This window comes from Schistocerca gregaria, chromosome 1, assembly GCF_023897955.1.
Source record: "Schistocerca gregaria isolate iqSchGreg1 chromosome 1, iqSchGreg1.2, whole genome shotgun sequence".
Lineage (NCBI taxonomy): Eukaryota > Metazoa > Arthropoda > Insecta > Orthoptera > Acrididae > Schistocerca > Schistocerca gregaria.
In genome coordinates, this window is record NC_064920.1 from 912,658,456 (window position 1) to 912,676,463 (window position 18,008).

The window sequence follows — 18,008 nt, forward strand, 5'->3', positions numbered from 1 at the left end:
TCCTGGAACTCGTTTGTCGGCAACGAAACGATGGCAAACAGGTAGGAGGCCTGTAAGTCCATTATGCGTCTCTATTGTCTGCGCCGTGCGCCTCGCCGTATCGTCCAATTTGGTTACGGTCAATGTATCTGATATACAATAGCCTTATTATTTGAAGCACTTAGTTACCTTTCCTTTAGGACCATCATCAAAAACTGCCAGTAAATTACCACATGAATTGCTGCGGCACATTCCCAGGAGAAAGACACACCTTCTACTTTAAAATGTTTGTAAAAGGGAGATGCTTTGCGTTTACCCAGACTGTTCTGTATTTCTGCCTATACAGATTTATACGCTCACGATTCACATACGAACCATAAAAACAGCATGTGACACCTAAAATATTCGAGATTTTTCCGAAGGAACCTGCAGTATGACGATACGAAACCTTTTCGTATGAATTACAAAGTACCGAACGTACAACCAATTACCAGGAAGATATGACCCTGTAGCCAATTAGCATTTATTGTTTCACTGAAGGGGATTAGATCTCTTTTCCCGATGACTTCTGAGTTACTTGATATATGAAATTTTTATTTTCAAGAAGCAGCGATCTATAATTTTGTGATACATGAAACTAAATGATGGTTTCACTCTCCACATAGCTGTATCTTAGTAATCACTACTAATATAGTCAGTTTCCGCCAGATTACAGGCCATTTTTGGTCGTTCTGTAGCGTTCTCGCTTCCCACGCCTGGGTTCCCGGGTTCGATTCCCGGCGGGGTCAGGGATTTTCTCTGCCTCGTGATGACTGGGTGTTGTGTGGTGTTCTTAGGTAAGTTAGGTATAAGTAGTTCTAAGTTATAGGGGACTGATGACCATAGATGTTAAGCCCCATGGTGTTCAGGGCCATTTGAACCTTTTTGAAGTTTAGTGTAGAGATAGTACGTAACCTGACTGAAGCTGGAGGTTTCCGTTCTGTGACGGTTTCAGTTCATATGTTTAACATACCCAATTCAGTTGACGAATTGAATTAGTCGTGACACAGTACAGTTATTAGGTAGAAATTAGAAAGGAAACATAACGAAACATCCACTTCTCACTGAAGCACATTTGTTTGCGTTAACACAAATAGTATGGGTTTACATTATTTCAAAACAAGAAAGACCCCAGCATACTGTACGGTCGAAACACTACTGATACATTAAAACAGCAGCTCGAAATGGCAACCGTCAACGTTCCTACAGAGTTGTACACGTCATCCGCCTACCCTACAGCATGTCTGGTGTACCAAGTCTGAGACGTTTCTCTTTCCCTCAGCGTGGAGGCGTGACACGTCTGAAATGAAACCGCCCTAGAAAGAAAACATGGGTCCCTGTTCACATATTATTTACTCACTCTATTCTACAAGTCTTAAAAGTTTGTAACGGGAATTTCCTAAGACCCTGTATTAATAACGAGTGCTAAGGACTAAATCTGTGGAGTGTGACACCACTTTTATTCGCAGTCAGAGAAAGTTTTAAATCAGAAATAGGTATAACAGTATAGACTTATTGATTATATGTCAGTAATATTTGAATGAGTCGAATTTATAAATGTGTCAAATAATCATTAATGTTAGAGAGAAGAACTCCTAGCACCGATGATTGTTATGTTTGCTATAGTCTAGAGTCAGCTTAAATGTTAGCTTACATGTTTAGAGAGTTTTTTTGTGCGTGTTTACTGAGTACAGAATGAATTTTATGGTTTGCTTATTTCTGTTTCTATTTATTTCTTTTTTTCTTGTACGCTTAGCGTAGCAGCTATAGGCATCGGTGAACACAGCGATAATTATCTCAGTGAGCTGAGTTGCTTTCTTGCCTTCTGTCGGAAACTGATTAGTTATTTTCAACGGTATGTAGCAACATTTGTACTTAGACATTGACTCCTATCCGAAATTAGTCTTCTATAAATATCTACAATTCTTCTAAGGTTTTAAGCTTCTTTCGTAACTGCCTTGGGTGGGAAGATGAGTCAAATCGAAACTGAGGTCTTGGGAGACAAATTGGTAGAGAATGTGATGTACAGATGTAGAGAGAGAGAGAGACAGAGAGAGAGAGAGAGAGAGAGACAGAGAGAGAGAGAGAGAGAGAGAGTGAGTGAGAGAGAAGAAGAATTACGCTGTATTTATCTGACAGCATGGAGCTCTGAGAACCCTTCTGACTTCTGCAGAACCAGATAGAGTTCTTTCACAAGTAGTGGTCTTGGTGGAACTTAGAGAATGGAATGTGTTCCAAGGTTTTGCGTATATCTCGACGATAAGCACTCAGCTTCATATCTCTTGGTAACCGTTGTTAAACACGGAAGCGGAAAGACAAAGAAACCTGAGTGCACCAAGAGAAAGACCACCCGAATTAAGCAGCGATGTTGCGGCGTGTTTGTCTAGAAAAGCACCAAGATTGAGATTCCTACCGCACTGAAGTCTTTAGATAGGAAACGCGAAATGACCACTTCAGAGATGACGGAAATATTGTCTGTAACCTCTTCGAAGGCTACAGCGTTCTTGAGATATCACGGAACTCAGGATGCTGAAGAGAAAGGACTTGCCACACAAAAACATGACAAGCTACCTGTAATAAATAATACACAAGTGGTCCTGAAAAACCATGGAAACAGAGTGTAAAAATTAAATAAAACAAAACCCACTGCTGATAGCACAGAGGTGATGAAATATGCTTGGAAACTTTGAAAATACGGTTTGCCTTAACTGGCGGACCTTACATCCAACAAAAGTTATTTTCGTTGCGGCAGGATCTTCTCATGAAATTTCAGTAACCAACTTCCTCCTATAAGTGCGAATATATTAAATTGCGCCCATCTAAGTAGGGATAAAATATCATAGTAATAAAGAAAGAGAAATGAGAGCTCGCATGGAAAAATTATATTATTCGTTTTTCCCGCACGCTGTTCAAGAGTGGAGCGGAAGAGAAACAGCTAGAAGTTGGTTCAGTGAACCCTCTGCTAGGCACTACATTTTGAATCACAGAGTAGTCATGTAGACGTAGACGTAGATGAAGCAGTCGGAAGTGTTTGCTTAGGGAGTTTCTGATTTTGAGACACTTCTCGAAAACAGTATTAGTGGTTTCCCGTGCTGTTGTACTTCACAGCTGGATCTTGTAGTTTCGTTTGTAATTACATACGTTTCTCTTACACCTTTCACACTCCATCCTCACCAGTTAGCCACGTTTTCATAAAAAGAACCAGATTTGGGAGGAAATTTACGTCGCCATATTCGTTGAGACACACTATATTCGTTGAGTCACACTACGTTACTGCCGTGGCTGACTTGCTTCTCGTTTGCTCATTCCTGACCTCATCTCTCTCTGTGTCTCGCTCTCCCCCTCTCTCTCTGTCTCCTTCTCCCTCCCCCCCCCCTCTCTCTCTCTCTCTCTCTCTCTCTCTCTCTCTCTCTCTCTCTCTTTCTCTCCCTCTCAAATTCACATACAAAAATCAAATGTTTCGTCCGTGGCAGAGTGGTTGCACGAAACATTCAAAATAGACGTCATAACAGATAAAAACAAAACGAGAAATAACTGGTGTAACTATGTACCAGGTAGTTGTAACTAAACTGATGATGTTTCGAGTGCTGCAGTGTGGTCTGGGCTGTACACGGCGAATGACGCTGGAACGTCATAGATATGTTCATTTATCAGTTTGCTTACGGAGGATGCTGAAAAAACAATAGTCCCCTTTGTACCACCGGATGAAAATGGGCGCTGTAAGCAGTCAGAATGTGAAGCGTTCCCAGTTTTGGCATCAGTAGGCTGTTTGTAGCTTGATGACGGGTGTTGATTTCTGAAATGTCTGTTGGTGTAAAGGCTTAAGGAAGTTGATGTTACCAGTATGAGATATAATGGCTATAGAAAAACTAGACAGTGCACTTCTGGTAAAATTGTTTTATCAGAACTGCAGTAGTGTCAGCTCTGCATTGCTGGAATATCGTGCAACAGAAACAGCTGCGAAAAGGCGAATTGTCAATCGGTGGGGTAAAGAGTATATTCCACAGATTTGAGGCCATTGAGAGAGGGAGGCGGCCCATTCCGATGGCAGTTGCTGATGGAATTGCTGTAGCTACAGCCGATCGTGCAGCACATGCCTCAGATTCTGCAGCCGGTGCTCCAGCTGTGTCATGAAAACTCTCTCCTGTGATCAATTGTTCAAAAAAGTTTTGGAGCACATCTTACGCTGTTATCCTTACACCATTCAGATTGTGCACCAAATGAAACCCCAAGTTAGGCTTCAACGCCGTGGCTTTGCCCTTCACTTTTCGGCGCGCATAGGAATTGATGACATGGTGCTGTGGAATATGCTCTGGGCGGACGAGGCACATTTTACTGTGCACAATGGCGTGAACGTCAGAACTATCGCACGTGGGGCTTTACACCGCTACATGCTGTACGGGAACATTCCCTACATTCAACTTACGTGACTGTGTGGTGTGGTTCAACAGGCTACTTCATTCTCGGTCTGCTTATCTTCGAGGAGATGACACCTCGCGGCCCTGTCGGGTGTACATTGACATCCGCAACGTTATAAGGACCTTCTTGTGCAACATGTGATTTCAGCTTTGCAAGTACGCATCTGTGCCCACACCACTATTTTCATGCAAGATGAGGTAGCGCCACGTGTTGTGCGCCAGGTGAAAGATTTGCTACGAGAAACCTTCCGCAACGACGACATCATCTCTAGGCAATTTCAAGGTGTGTGCCCATCCAGATCCTCCGATCTAAATCCATGTGACTTCTGGTTGTGGGGATATTTGAAAGATCATGTTTATCAGACAAGTATCCGGACCCTTCCTCATCTGAAGCATTGCATATGATTGCATACTGCGGATATGATGCGAGCAACTGCCGACCATGCCGTGTTACTGATGCAGAATGTTGCCGAGTCGGAAGGTCATACTGAACACACGTTGTAACTTCCGACCAAATCCTAATAACGTTCCAGAACCATTATTGTCATGTGTTTAATCATTCCTTCCTGTCTCCTGCACTCACACCGCATTCTAATTGCTAATAGAACTATATCACCATTCGCTGTAGTTTTTACAGCATACTCCTCAAGCCCACCGATTAATGATCTTGGTAACGACGTTTCAGCGTCCTGCGTCGTACACGACACACACTGCAGTACTCGGAAGCCATCTCATCTATTTATAGCTAGCTGGTATATGGTGACACAAGTTTATCCATATTTTCGGTCTGTGTATGAAAACATGTTATAACATTGTACGGTGCTGTCCAAAAGATGTGAAAGAAGGGTATTCCAGTCATATTAACAAGCACACATATGATGCACAACATTGCGGGAAAGTTAAGTACAAGACATACACCACTGCTACTCTCTAAAAGTATCTCAAAATTAATAAGTTTCTAAGCACATATTCCCAATACTTGCCAGACGACATTCTGTAAAATAATGAAAAATTATAAATGCAAGGTGACTTGCAGAAATCCACTTTCACATTAAAATTTATTTCAGACGAGTAATTACAAAAAAATTCATATGCTATCATTTTTAGGCTTAAAATAGAAAAACCTTTAATGAACTTTGTGTAAGACTTTTACAGAAATGAAACGAGGCTCACAAAAGACGACACATAAGTGTTGAAACATATTTCGGTAAATTGTAGAAAGGCATACATTGCGTTCTGCAGAAGGCAGAGTTTATAAACCCCAACTTAATTCGCAAACACGGAAAGAACGATAACAGGAGTTTGAAGCCGCATTTTGACGATAGTGCAGAACTATGGCTATATTAATTGTGCTTCTAATTTACTTTTTGGACTGTGGAAACGAAATCTTAGTTGTGATGACATACTGATCTTTAAGGCAGCCCGAGCTATATATGTTAGGTTGAAAGGTAAATGATAGTTGGCGAAGACACCGGTTGAGGTGTCATGCGAAAACCTACATATTCCTTATTTTTGCGCGGCGCGATACTAGAATTTGACGAGCGTATTTCTTCGGCAGTTTTTATGAAAAGTAAATGCAGAAAAATCTTATCGGCAGGTTTAATTTATCTCACCTGTGACAGATTTCTTTTTCGGAGGCCACCGGAACCAGGGCACCGGCGGTTTCTGTCTGAGGAGGACCCCTTGATATCTAAATCCTTTTCGATAGTATTTTGTTTGATTCCGTCGATCTCTGTTCGAATATTCAGATGAATGTAAGTATTTTCAGTGTCTGATACTACGAGTGTAATCCCAACAGTAAGGTCTCCTATTTTTTTATAAGTACATAGAACAGTTTATTTCTACAATGGTTGACATCAGTTTACAACTTGAACATTTAGCTGCTTTTCGACATAGCCACCATTTCTGCCGATGGATTTTTGTAGACGCTGTGGCAGTTTTTGTATGTCCATGTCATACCAGCTCGCCGCCATGCTGTTCTGAAAGTTATGAACCTCTTCTTTCACCTCGTCGTCGGAGCTGAATCGCTTCCCGGTCAAATGTTCTTTTAACCTAGGCATCAGGTGATAGTCACTGGGCACCAAGTCAGGACTATAGGGTGGGTGGGTGATTATGTTCCACTGAAACTGCTGCAGGAGAGCAAGGGATTGCCGATCTATGTGGGCGAGCGTTGTCATGGAGAATGTGTACGCCCTTGCTCAACATTCCTCTTCTCCGGTTTTGAATTTCCCGTTTGAGTTTTTTCAGAGTCTCACAGTACCTGCCAGCGTTAATTAATGCTTTGCTCAACCTTCAACACTTTCTCCTCAGAAATTGAATGTTTCCCGCTCGCCGGCCGGTGTGGCTGTGCGGTTCTAGGCGCTTCAGTCTGGAACCGCGTGACCGATACGGTCGCAGGTTCGAATCCTGCCTCGGGCATGGATGTGTGTGATGTCCTTAGGTTAGTTAGGTTTAGGTAGTTCTAAGTTCTAGGGGACTGATGACCACAGCATTTGAGTCCCATAGTGCTTAGAGCCACTTGAACCACATGAACTTGTTTCCCGCTCCTTTGTTCGTCGTGAATTTCGGTCCGACCAGCTACAAACTCTCTATAACTTACGAACATTTTTGTCATCCATGCACGGCTCACCATACACTTCCGTAAATTGGCGATGGATTTCAATCGGCGCAGTGCCCTTTGCGTTCAAAAACCGCATAACTGCGCGCAGTTCGAACTTGGCGGCCACATCCAATGGGAGCTCCATTCTCAACGGCTGCCAAGCCAAGACTGAGCGCCTCAGCGCGGCGTGTGCATGTTTACACACAGCGCATGAAACACTCTTCATAACAGTGTGACCAACTGCCACACAAACAGAGTTCTATACTTATAAAAAATAGGAGACTTTACTGTTGGGGTTACCCCTTTACATATCGTCGGTCTCTCCTGTACTCAATGGTGTCTGCAGAAATTTACGCCAGGGGGAAAGATTTTACAATTGCAATTTTTTATATAACCGATTCGGGAAGTTTGATAACGTGCTTTATGAATGTAATTTGAGAAGTGATACCCAAAACTTGTTCATCTGAAATGACTGATACTTACCCACTTTTGTTTTCCACAATTTCTCTTCTCTTCTATCGCAGAAAACTGTATCACTTCGAGGCGCTTCAGTCTGGAACCGTGCGACCACTACATTAGCAGGTTCGAATCCTGACTCGGGCATGGATGTGTGTGATGTCCTTACGTCAGTTAGGTTTAATTGGTTCTAAGTTCTAGGGGAGTGATGATCTCAGATATTAAGTCCCGAAGTGCTCAGAGCCATTTGAACCATTTTTTGTATCACTTCTTTGCGTTTGGATTCACAGATGAAATATAAGTATACGCACAGTATTAATGACTGTATTCTTCAGGATCTATTTGTTTCTTATATAAAACTAAGTACAGTCTGACAAAGCTCTGAGTGTTTTTTTTTTTTTAATTTTCCTCCGTCTGTCTTCCTCAGCTTAACCAATCTCTTCATCTAAGAGCGGCAGCTACAACCATCGTCCGTAGCTCTCAATTTTCAACATTCAAACCTTTTAGTTTTTATTTCTTCTCAATGGATTTTAATTCCTACTCAGAATATTTCTTTTGTTTCCTTTATTTCTTGCTCAAAATACAGATTGAATAATATCGGGCTCTAACCTTGTCTCACTCCCTTCCCAACCACTGCTTCCATTTCATGCCCCTCGACTCTTATAACAAATTGTAAGTAGCCTTTCGCTCCCTGTATTTTACCACTGCCACCTTCAGAATTTGAAAAAGAGTACTCTAGTCAACATTGTCAAAAGCTTTCTCTAAGTCTACAAATGCTAGAAATGAAAGTTTGCCTTTCCCTTATCTATTTTCTGAGATAAGTCGTAGGATCAGTATTGCCTCACGTATTCCAACATTTCTGCGGAATGCAAACAGATTTTCTCCGAGGTGGCTTCTACGAGTTTTTACATTCTAAGTTATTTATTCCATATTTAATAAAATACTCAATTTCAGCTATATTAAAACAAATTTTTATATTTTTTTCTTTGTAAATTAATTTATAAAATCGCAACAAAAATTCACTTCCTGTACACTGGTTAAATAGCTTTTATATGCCACTGAAATTTATATTTGCTATTCCGTAACATACGACGGGCATTCAGTAAGTGATACAACACTTTTTTTCTGAAAGCAGGTCAGTTTTACCCAGATTTCCAATACACAATTTTATTCCCCACTCTTTTGGATAGAAAACCCTGTATTTAAAAAAATCTCCGTTCGATGCGGCGGCTTTACGCAGCCTTACTGGGAGGTCCTGCGTGCCTGCACGGTACCACTCTCCTGGCCGTCGGGGAGCCAACGTCTTGCTGCATCAGTAACCTCCCCATCGTACACGTACTGCTGGCCGCGGAGTGCTTCCTTCATTGATCCAAACAGCTAGAAGGCTGGAGGTGAGAGATCCGTGTTGTAGGGGCGGAAGCAGGACTATTCCACGAGGTCCCACAGCAAATTCCGCATCTTTTGAACGCAAATTCGCAGTGCAAAAAATGTATTGTATTACGCACTGAACGCCCATTGTAAGATAGGAGTGGAGTAATTTTAAGAACCTGAAGCCGAATGACGCTATACGTGGTATACTAAGTATTACCATGACCTGATAAAAATTAAAACTCTCATGAGCTCATAAAATGTCACGAAATGATCGCTTCTCGGTAGCGGGCTTGAAACGCCTAGCTGGTAAAAAATTAAACTCGTATGAGCTAATAAAATGTCACGAAATGATCGCTTCTCTGTACCAGGATTCAAAAGCATGTCATTTCTATTGACAGAGGGACACGACGGTATGATTCTTTGCAGGGCATTCATGACCTGTTTCATCAAGGGCAGACGACTTCTACAGCTGGTAGCAGAATTTTCATTTCAATTAACAGGCAAAATAATTGTAGTTGTACCAACAGAAAGAAAATCAACGTTATGAAGAACAATAAATAGTTATATTTTAGGAAAAGCATGTCTTAGTCTTCTCAGTGAGGTTTTTCAATAAATGACTAAATTAAATTGAGACATCATTTACGAAATGTAGGCGGGGGCAAAATTAGACCAAACCACGTATCCAGTGAAGGAGTAGAATATTGTTATATGTTCAAAGGAAAACAATATTTGTAAATTTCTTGCTAGAACAGGAATAGAGAAGAATAACCCTAGAAGCAAGCAAATTGGTGTCGTTCTTCCTCGGTTGCTACTTCAATTAAGTTTATTCATATAGAAAACAATAAGTATTATCCATCTTTTGGAACTGAATATTTATTTTATTTTGAGTAAAACATATTTCACTATTCATTTTAGGAATTACCCGTGATCTACAAACTAAAAGTTCTTCGTTATGGTACTTTCAGTATTTAGTGACAGCATATTAAGGATATCTTAACGTTGTTACTCTGTTTCATCATTTCCCTGTTTTTCTCTTGTGCCCACTGACTGCTTTGAAGACACAAGTGGAGCAACTAATTGTGACATACAGTCTATTGGAAACTTATATTGTGTTTTTCTAGTGCCTACACATATATACACTAAAAGAACAGGCTTCATAAGTGAAACTGAAAAATTGCAATCCAGTGCTTGTAAATCGGAAGATAATCTAAATGTGCTGTCAGGGAACACTACTGGTCTCATTATTAAAAAATGAATAATTAAATAATTATCTTTTAATTTTTAGACCACTGATAACGCTAACACCAATAGAAGAAACGTGTTTGGTTCCATTTAGAATCGAAAGACGGATAACTCTTATCCTTACCTACACGAGAAACGTAATTTATTTGCAATGAGGTTAATAATGCTGGTTTAAGTAAATGTTTAGGTTCGCAAAAATTATGATGAGTTCTGAACGTATAGATAACAGCATGAGAAATACTTAAGTGCATACGTCAGTGCGGCTACTACATCTTCAAATGGCCAGGAATCTCTTGCATGAATAAACTGCACAAGGCAAACACTGTTATTTTGCACGTCGGAGGATGTACGTGCGAGCTTCTAGTGGTTAATGGTATGCTTGGTGGTTCACTGAAGTTAAATTAGTGTAATTACTTGAGTAGTCTACAACTACTATGGTTCAAACGGTTACTGTACTCAGGACTCAGCTTATATTCATGTCTCGCTTATCCCTGCACTTCGAGCAATGTACTCATCGCCACGACTAGCTTGACTACCGTATATTGTCAGAAGCTTGATCATATATAGAACTGTTGCTTTACGTCCCTGGTTTAATACGGAATGTGCCCTACAGCACTGGGAACTTTCGTACTCCAGTGTGTTGTTCGTCTATGACGGCGACAGATGTGCCCCAACTGCATGTAGGTTAGTGGCTTGCACACTAACTCATTCGACTTAATTAGCGTTAACGTCGCGAACATTTCCTGCAGTCACATCTACGGCTGCTGTTTCGTCAAAGTGCAGGCCAGTTAACTGATTCTCTTTATATCCCCCACTATTCCTGCGTTTCCCTTCTAAAGCCACACGTGTGTCTGCAGGAAGTTGGCCCTCACTCGAGACACCACATAGCTGCATTGCATACCAGGTAATAATTTCTACCACGAATATAAAACTGACTAATGCTGTGAAACATATCTTTACTTGACTAACACAGAATTTAGTTTTTTGGAAACCAGGATGTCTTAAAAATTGTTTCAAAATTAGGTTTTGACGGAGAATTAGCCTTAGTAGTTAACAGAATTCCACCATGCCTCTGTTAATTACTCATGTATATTGGTAAATCTTGGAAAGTAATGTGCCATGCACAAGAAATGTACCGTCAACAAGGTTTCATGCGCTTGACATTAACTCTCTGCTAGGGATAAGATCCATAATTTATTTCGTGACATTCTTAAGCACTCCCGCGTCTTCTCGTATCTTTCTAGTGACTCCCTGGTCGATAGCAGCGGTCAGCCAGTCTTCAAAAGATCTTCTGCGAATGAGGTGCTTTCTATCCAATGAGCAGTTATTGCATTTCGTTTCAGGTAAAATCAGGCCACGAAAAATATGCTCAAGGGTTCACAGAATGACTACGGTCTCCGGACAGTGGCTAAAGGTTCGGTAAGTCGCTGGGTGAAGAGTCTGTCGTCTGAGAAACAAAAAGAAGGAAATATGTATGATTTGCGACGAGCAGGCGGCCGAGCACATCTGTGACGACTCCATTGTTTCGATGTGCTGACACTCTTATTCTGGGTGATCGACAGTGAATATTATGCAACTTAGTGCTCAACTTGACATCTTTGTTACCAGTGCTAACACACATGTCCACCAGTTAGGCTATAAAAAGTTATGTGCGCGCTGAGTTTCTCGAAGCCTAACTGAAGATGATAGGGAGGCATGAAGGAAATTCCGTGCCGTCTTGGTTTTTCCGCTATGGGGCTGACGGTACGATTTCGTATCAAACCTTGTCACAGGTGATCAAATATGCTGTCACAAATTTGAGTGTGGAACGAAATAGCAGTCAATGAAGTGGCACCTTATAATATCTTCTTCCTTGAATAAGATTAAGACAGTAACCTCAGCAGTTAAAGTCATGGTTAGGGTCTACTGAGACACTATAACGGTTATTGTGTTCCATGTCCTCCATCAACTCCGAAGTCAATTCTGAGAATCTGAGGAAATTGAAGAAACGGTTACAGCGTGTTTGTCGCAACAAAAATCGTGACATATTCCTCCTCCTGCTTCTCCTCCTCGGTTGCTCAAAGCCACACACCTTCTTCATTAGCTCTGCAAACTGGCTCTCGCACCGGTACCATGACGGCCCATTGAAAACGTGCAACACTATGTGCGTCCGTCTGCAATGACCTTTTGCGAATTACTCTTCTTCACTGGCCCACCACCCGCGAATTACTCTCCTTCACTGGCCCACCACCCGCAGATCCCGTCGGAATACTCGCTCTGATACTGGATTGGACAGACCTGCAAAACGCTGGTAGCAGCAATTCCTGATTGTTAGGACTTGTTTACGTCCACTGTTGTTACTTTGTGTAACATGCCTCGGAGCGGTGTATTATTTCTTATAGACAGATTGCGAAATCCTCCATGACACACCCAACAAGTCGGCAACCTCATTCACGGTTGGTCACGGGTTCTTTCAAACAGCGACCTATCCTTACTACAGTGATACCACATGGGCTCTCGTTAAACTTTGACAAAACACAGTACATACATTTCCACACAGTAAATGGAATGCCACCATTAATAAATATAGACTTCGATCAGAAATCGGTAAATAAGGTAGAATATTCCAAATTTCTAGGTGTATACAGTGATGAGGGGTTGAACTGGAAAAAACAAACTGAAGATCTGCTGAAACGTTTGAGTTCAGCAACTTATGCTATAAGGGTTATTGCCAATTTTGGCGATATACATCTCAGTAAATTAGCTTACCACGCCTATTTTCATACTTTGCTTTCGTATGGCATCATATTCGTGGCAACTCATAACTGAGTAAAACAGTGTTCATTGCACAAAAGCGTCTAATCAGACTTCACAGTAGCCTCGTTATTAACAATTCGAACGAATTCGAATGTAATAGCAGTGTACATAGCTACAACACTAGGAGAAAGGATGATCTTCACTACTCAAGGTTAAATCTAACTTTGGCTCAGAAGGGGGTGAATTATGCTGCCACAAATGTCTTTGGTCACTTATATAATAGCATCAAAAGTCTGACAGATAGTCATATAGCATTTAAAAGGAAATTAAAAGAATTTTTTATTGGCAACTCCTTCTATTCATTAGATGAATTTTTGGATGTAGTAAGTGGGTAATTTCCCCAACACCACAAAAAAATTTAAAACATTATGTGTCATGTAATAATGTTGGTAATGTAATATCTTGCATAGACAGCTTTTATTAACCTGACACGTTCCACATCATTACGAAGTGTCGTATTCATGATGTATGGAACAAGAAGTAATCTAATCTAATCATAACTGACGGACACACACACACCATTTCACATTCCCACGACTTACGTCATCTGACCATTGGCACACAGATCTACCTCACCTCTAGCACTCAAAAGCGACCAGTGCTATCTTTTGAGTGTGTGGCTAATGTTTTGTCCAGTGAGCTCAATTTCTACAAACATGTTAACGTGCAAGACTGACCGCGGGTACTGCTGTTTTCCCGCAGTGGCTCCAGTGACAACGCGACTGCTGGGCAAGAACCGGCCTCTGAGCGCCGGCCAGACGTACGAGGTGGCCTGCGAGAGCCTGGGCTCCCGCCCGCCGGCCCGCATCTCCTGGTCCAGCGACGGCGAGCCGCTGTCGGGAGACCGCCAGACGGTGAGTGCCGCGTCTGCTGCTCCACTGTGGCGCGCGAACGCAGGTGGCTTCTTGGCGTCTGTTACCTGGCTGTCCCTCAACAAAAACCGTACCAACAATTCCTTCAGACACTCCAAGTCAAAAGAAAGGAACAATCTGGCTGACAGGATAAGCACCAGTGTGCGGCTGTTTGCTGATGACTCTGTAGCGTGTGGGAAGCTGTCGTTGTTGAGTGACTGTAGGAGGATACAAGATGACTGAGACAAAATTTCTAGTTGGTGTTATGAATTGCAAATAACAGTAAATGTATAAAAATGTAAGTAATAAACACCAGTGTTCGAGTACATCATTAGTAGTGAGCTGTTCGTAAGTCACATTGATTAAATAGGCATAACGTTGCAGAGCAATATGAAATAGAATGAGCACGTAAGGAAGGTGGATGATCAACTTTGGTTAATTGTGAGAAGTATAGGAACATTTAGTTTATCTGTGAAGGACACTAGTGCGACCTATTGTGGAGTACTGTCTGTATGTTTGCTATCTAGCCCAGATCAGATTAAAGGAAGGCATCGAAGCAGTAGGGAGAGGGTATGCTGCATTTGTTACTGATAGGTTTGCGTAACATGTAAGTAATGCCGAAATGCTTTGGAAACTCAAATGGGAATCAGTAGAACGAAAAACTAGGCCAAGCTGCAAATTTTTACATTCTATTCATTCAATGAGTAGTTTCGGGCCGAGACCCATTTTCAAATCGTCATAACACAGTCGAAAATGGCATTTATACAGATGTGCAATGAACTAATTACCGAACGAATAAAAAGTAAAAATTGTAACTTGGACTGGTTTTTCGTTCTACTCATTAACAGAAGTTGCTGATCCAAGCTACTCCAACACGATGGCAATCACTGTTGGAAAGGTGAGGTTCTTTCGAGGAGCGCTATTGAGGTAATTTAGACTGACTGTAGAAAGATTCTACGGTTGCTAACATATATTTCTATCGTTCTATTTGGCAGTGGAACAGAAATGAAATAACTAGTACTGTTAGTAGGTACCCTATGCCACACACCATTCAGCCACGTATGTAGATGTCGATGTAGAAAGGAAAATGACTTAGACCTTTATGTGGTAAATTTTACATCTATCTGTGTCATTAATTATCTTAGAGCTCCCTTTACAAAATTTTTTACATCTGTCCATAGGACAATTAATTTGTAATTGGGAGATTTGTAATAGTACATGTACACCAATCCTTCACCACTAATTAATGGCTCTTGGTTTGATTCTAGTCCGCATATCTACATTGTTTCTTCAGTATAGCTCATGGGACTCAGTTGCTGAATTAATTTAGCTGTTTTAAGACACTTTTAATCATAGTTCAAAACACACAGGTGAACCAATAGTAATCACAAATTGTGATTATCATTCTTCCCTTAGTCACGTAAGACCACAGTGATATTATAAAATAAGCAGCGAATAGTCACGGGAGGGAATGCCCTGTTTGATGTGTCCTGTATGTCACCGGAATGCTGCAGCTACATGCAGCGTGCGCTCCGCGTATAGACACGATATCTGAACAGTGCTTTGCAGTAGACATTCAATGGTAAGTCAAAACATTATAATGCTTAATAGTGTGGTTTTTCGTCTTTGAAACGACATACGTCATGAATTTTGCGTTCAAATGGCTCTGAGCACTATGCGACTTAATTTCTGAGGTCATCAGTCGCCTAGAACTTAGAACTAATTAAACGTAACTAACTTATGGACTTCACACACACCAATGCCAGTGGCAGGATTCGAACCTGCGACAGTAACGGTCGCTCGTCTCCAGACAGTAGCGCCTAGAACCGCTCGGTCACTCCGGCCGGCTGCGTGCCAGGGATTCGACAGTTTGTTGATAGGTTTGTAGAAGTATGTGGCACTAGATGCCCATGCACATGTCATGTAATTCGAGTAAATAACGGTCCGCTGATCTGCGTACACTGCGATGTCGCTCAATAGTGACACATAAGGGCTCCGTAAGGAGGATTATGTTCCGGGACATCGTCGGCAGAGTGCTCTGCTCCGGTCCGCTAGAGAGGGTGTCATCGTTGGCCTCCGTTTGGTGTTGGTCGGAGCACACTAGCTTTTTAAGGAAAGGGCAGCAGTAAAATTGAAGCAGTTCCATCCATATTGTCTGCAACTCGTCACTCGCTTAATTTTCCATGAAACTTGAATTGGTTATTTTGCTTATATTTGTGGCTTCTTGTTATGAATTTGGCTTTGATAACGTTAGCCACCCAGAAAAGCATATCTCATTGTGCTAGCTCCATGCAGTTTGCCACTGATTTAGGAAAGTTCCATAGTGATAACATTATTTTGTTATTTAATTTTAATTATACAGAACTTTGCTCTTCGTTAATCTCATTGTGACATATGTCAGTTATTAGAGCAGATAAATAAATTTCAGTCTGAGTCTCTATTTAGATTGCAAAGTCGTTAAACTTGTCCTACAGTTTTTCCTGTTCATTCTACAACGACAACTTGTCGTTTTTAGTATGTGCTTACTGTAAGCGTTTTAACTCTAACTGGATTGGGAAGCTAGTCATTCAATAAATTTCAACATTAGCTTTATGAATGGAAGAATGCAGTTAAGATCATTGGACAGCCTTGAGCGCCTAATATGGAAGACGGTGATGTAACTGTACCCTTTTAATCGATTCATGAGAGGGTATTGACGTTTATTGACGGTGATCGCGCGAGTCTAATCGTAACAATCCAGTAATTAAAGTATTCGTTTCCGATTTGGATGACCAAGTGATGAAGAAAAGTGTACAGCATGTTATTCTTTACAAATAACTTCGTATTCTCTCCACTTACTTGAAGTTTCAATACGTGAAGCAGTGCAGTCAAATATGATGAAGTACGAAAAGAAAAAGGGAAGAACGAAATTTCGAATAGCCTACAGCGAAATGAAATGCATTAGTGTGTAAAATTAAAGTTCCATCAGTCCTACATCTTTTCGCAGCGTAATCGATAATGAGAACAGCAGTAATTACATATCTCTTAAATAAATGTGTGGCAGCAGAACGTAGCCAACACAAAAACACGGTAGAAAACAAAAGTGAGAAATGGTTAACAATCGTTGTAAATCTTTAACAAACGCTAAAGTAATAATTTGGAGCAGTATGTAATTTCTTGGTACTGAAGCGATTTACTAGTGGAAACCTTCAATTGCAGCAAGTTTTTCGTAGCCTCACAGTAACGTTTATTTATTTGTACAGAACTCATACAATTAGCAAATGAAACTGATTGTAATTCCCTATCATGAATAACTGGGAAGGCGCTTCAGTGTATAAATGACAATTAACTGTCAGTACATCTGGAACGCCGGAACAAGAACTATGCAAGCAAACACAAAATTACGCTCTGAAAAACAGCATAAAATAAAATGTAAAAAGTTTATAGCTTTGACTTGAATATTAATGTGTCAGTAGTACATCAGTTAAATTTACTTCAGCTAAGACTTAATCATAAAAACTGTATCTATTATGAAACATAATAACTAGCTCACTTAAGCGTCATTAGTGATTACTTTCTATCATATCTTCAACAGGAAATTGTACCTGGCTGTTCTGCTATGTTAATATTTTCTTTTGATAATCAACGACACTGGTGTTTTCTATAGAGGGAATGGCTTAGGGTCCAAGTCAAAATGACAATGACCTAGAAGAATAAAGAGGTCGGCAGCTAAAGTCTTAGCATATAATAATAATAATTTCTAAATAAAGTTCACTAAACCATACCTCACAATGATCCTAATCTCAATGAAAATGAACACTCTTACACTTCGTCGGAGACTCTGGGACGAGGATAGTGACCGCGATAGTGCTCATTTTACTCCATATATTGCGGTCTCACTTTAATTGGCCATGACCAAGTCTTTCGTAGGATGTTGATGTTCCTCGAGCCTAATACATCTGGCATCACTTGACAGGTCCATTGTGCCTCGCAATTAACGACTTAGTCTCAAATAGAGCAAACTTTCCTCTCTGTACGCAGCTCTCGCACTCACTCTGAGCTCACACAACTACATTCTGAGACGGCGCCAGTCTTTGTCAAACGATAAGAGACTTCCCTAACATTCACTACAACTTTCCTATAGCATGGCCCCAGTATAAAATACATTGTATTACAAAGGTTCCACAAAATTTGCATCAATTGGAGAAAAACGGATTACATTGTCATTAACATACAACATTTTAAAATCTACAGACCAAGATAATCAGTGAGTCCTTA

General features: G+C 40.9%; 1 protein-coding gene across 1 annotated transcript in view; it reads left to right on the top strand.

The window, feature by feature from the left end:
* LOC126275143 (nephrin-like) overlaps window positions 1-18,008 on the top strand; it is a 686,204-nt gene that overhangs the window by 411,174 nt on the left and 257,022 nt on the right. The window contains exon 6 of the mRNA XM_049977173.1: window positions 13,603-13,754. Coding sequence (XP_049833130.1) covers window positions 13,603-13,754 — 152 coding nt within the window. The remainder of the gene's footprint in view (window positions 1-13,602; window positions 13,755-18,008) is intronic.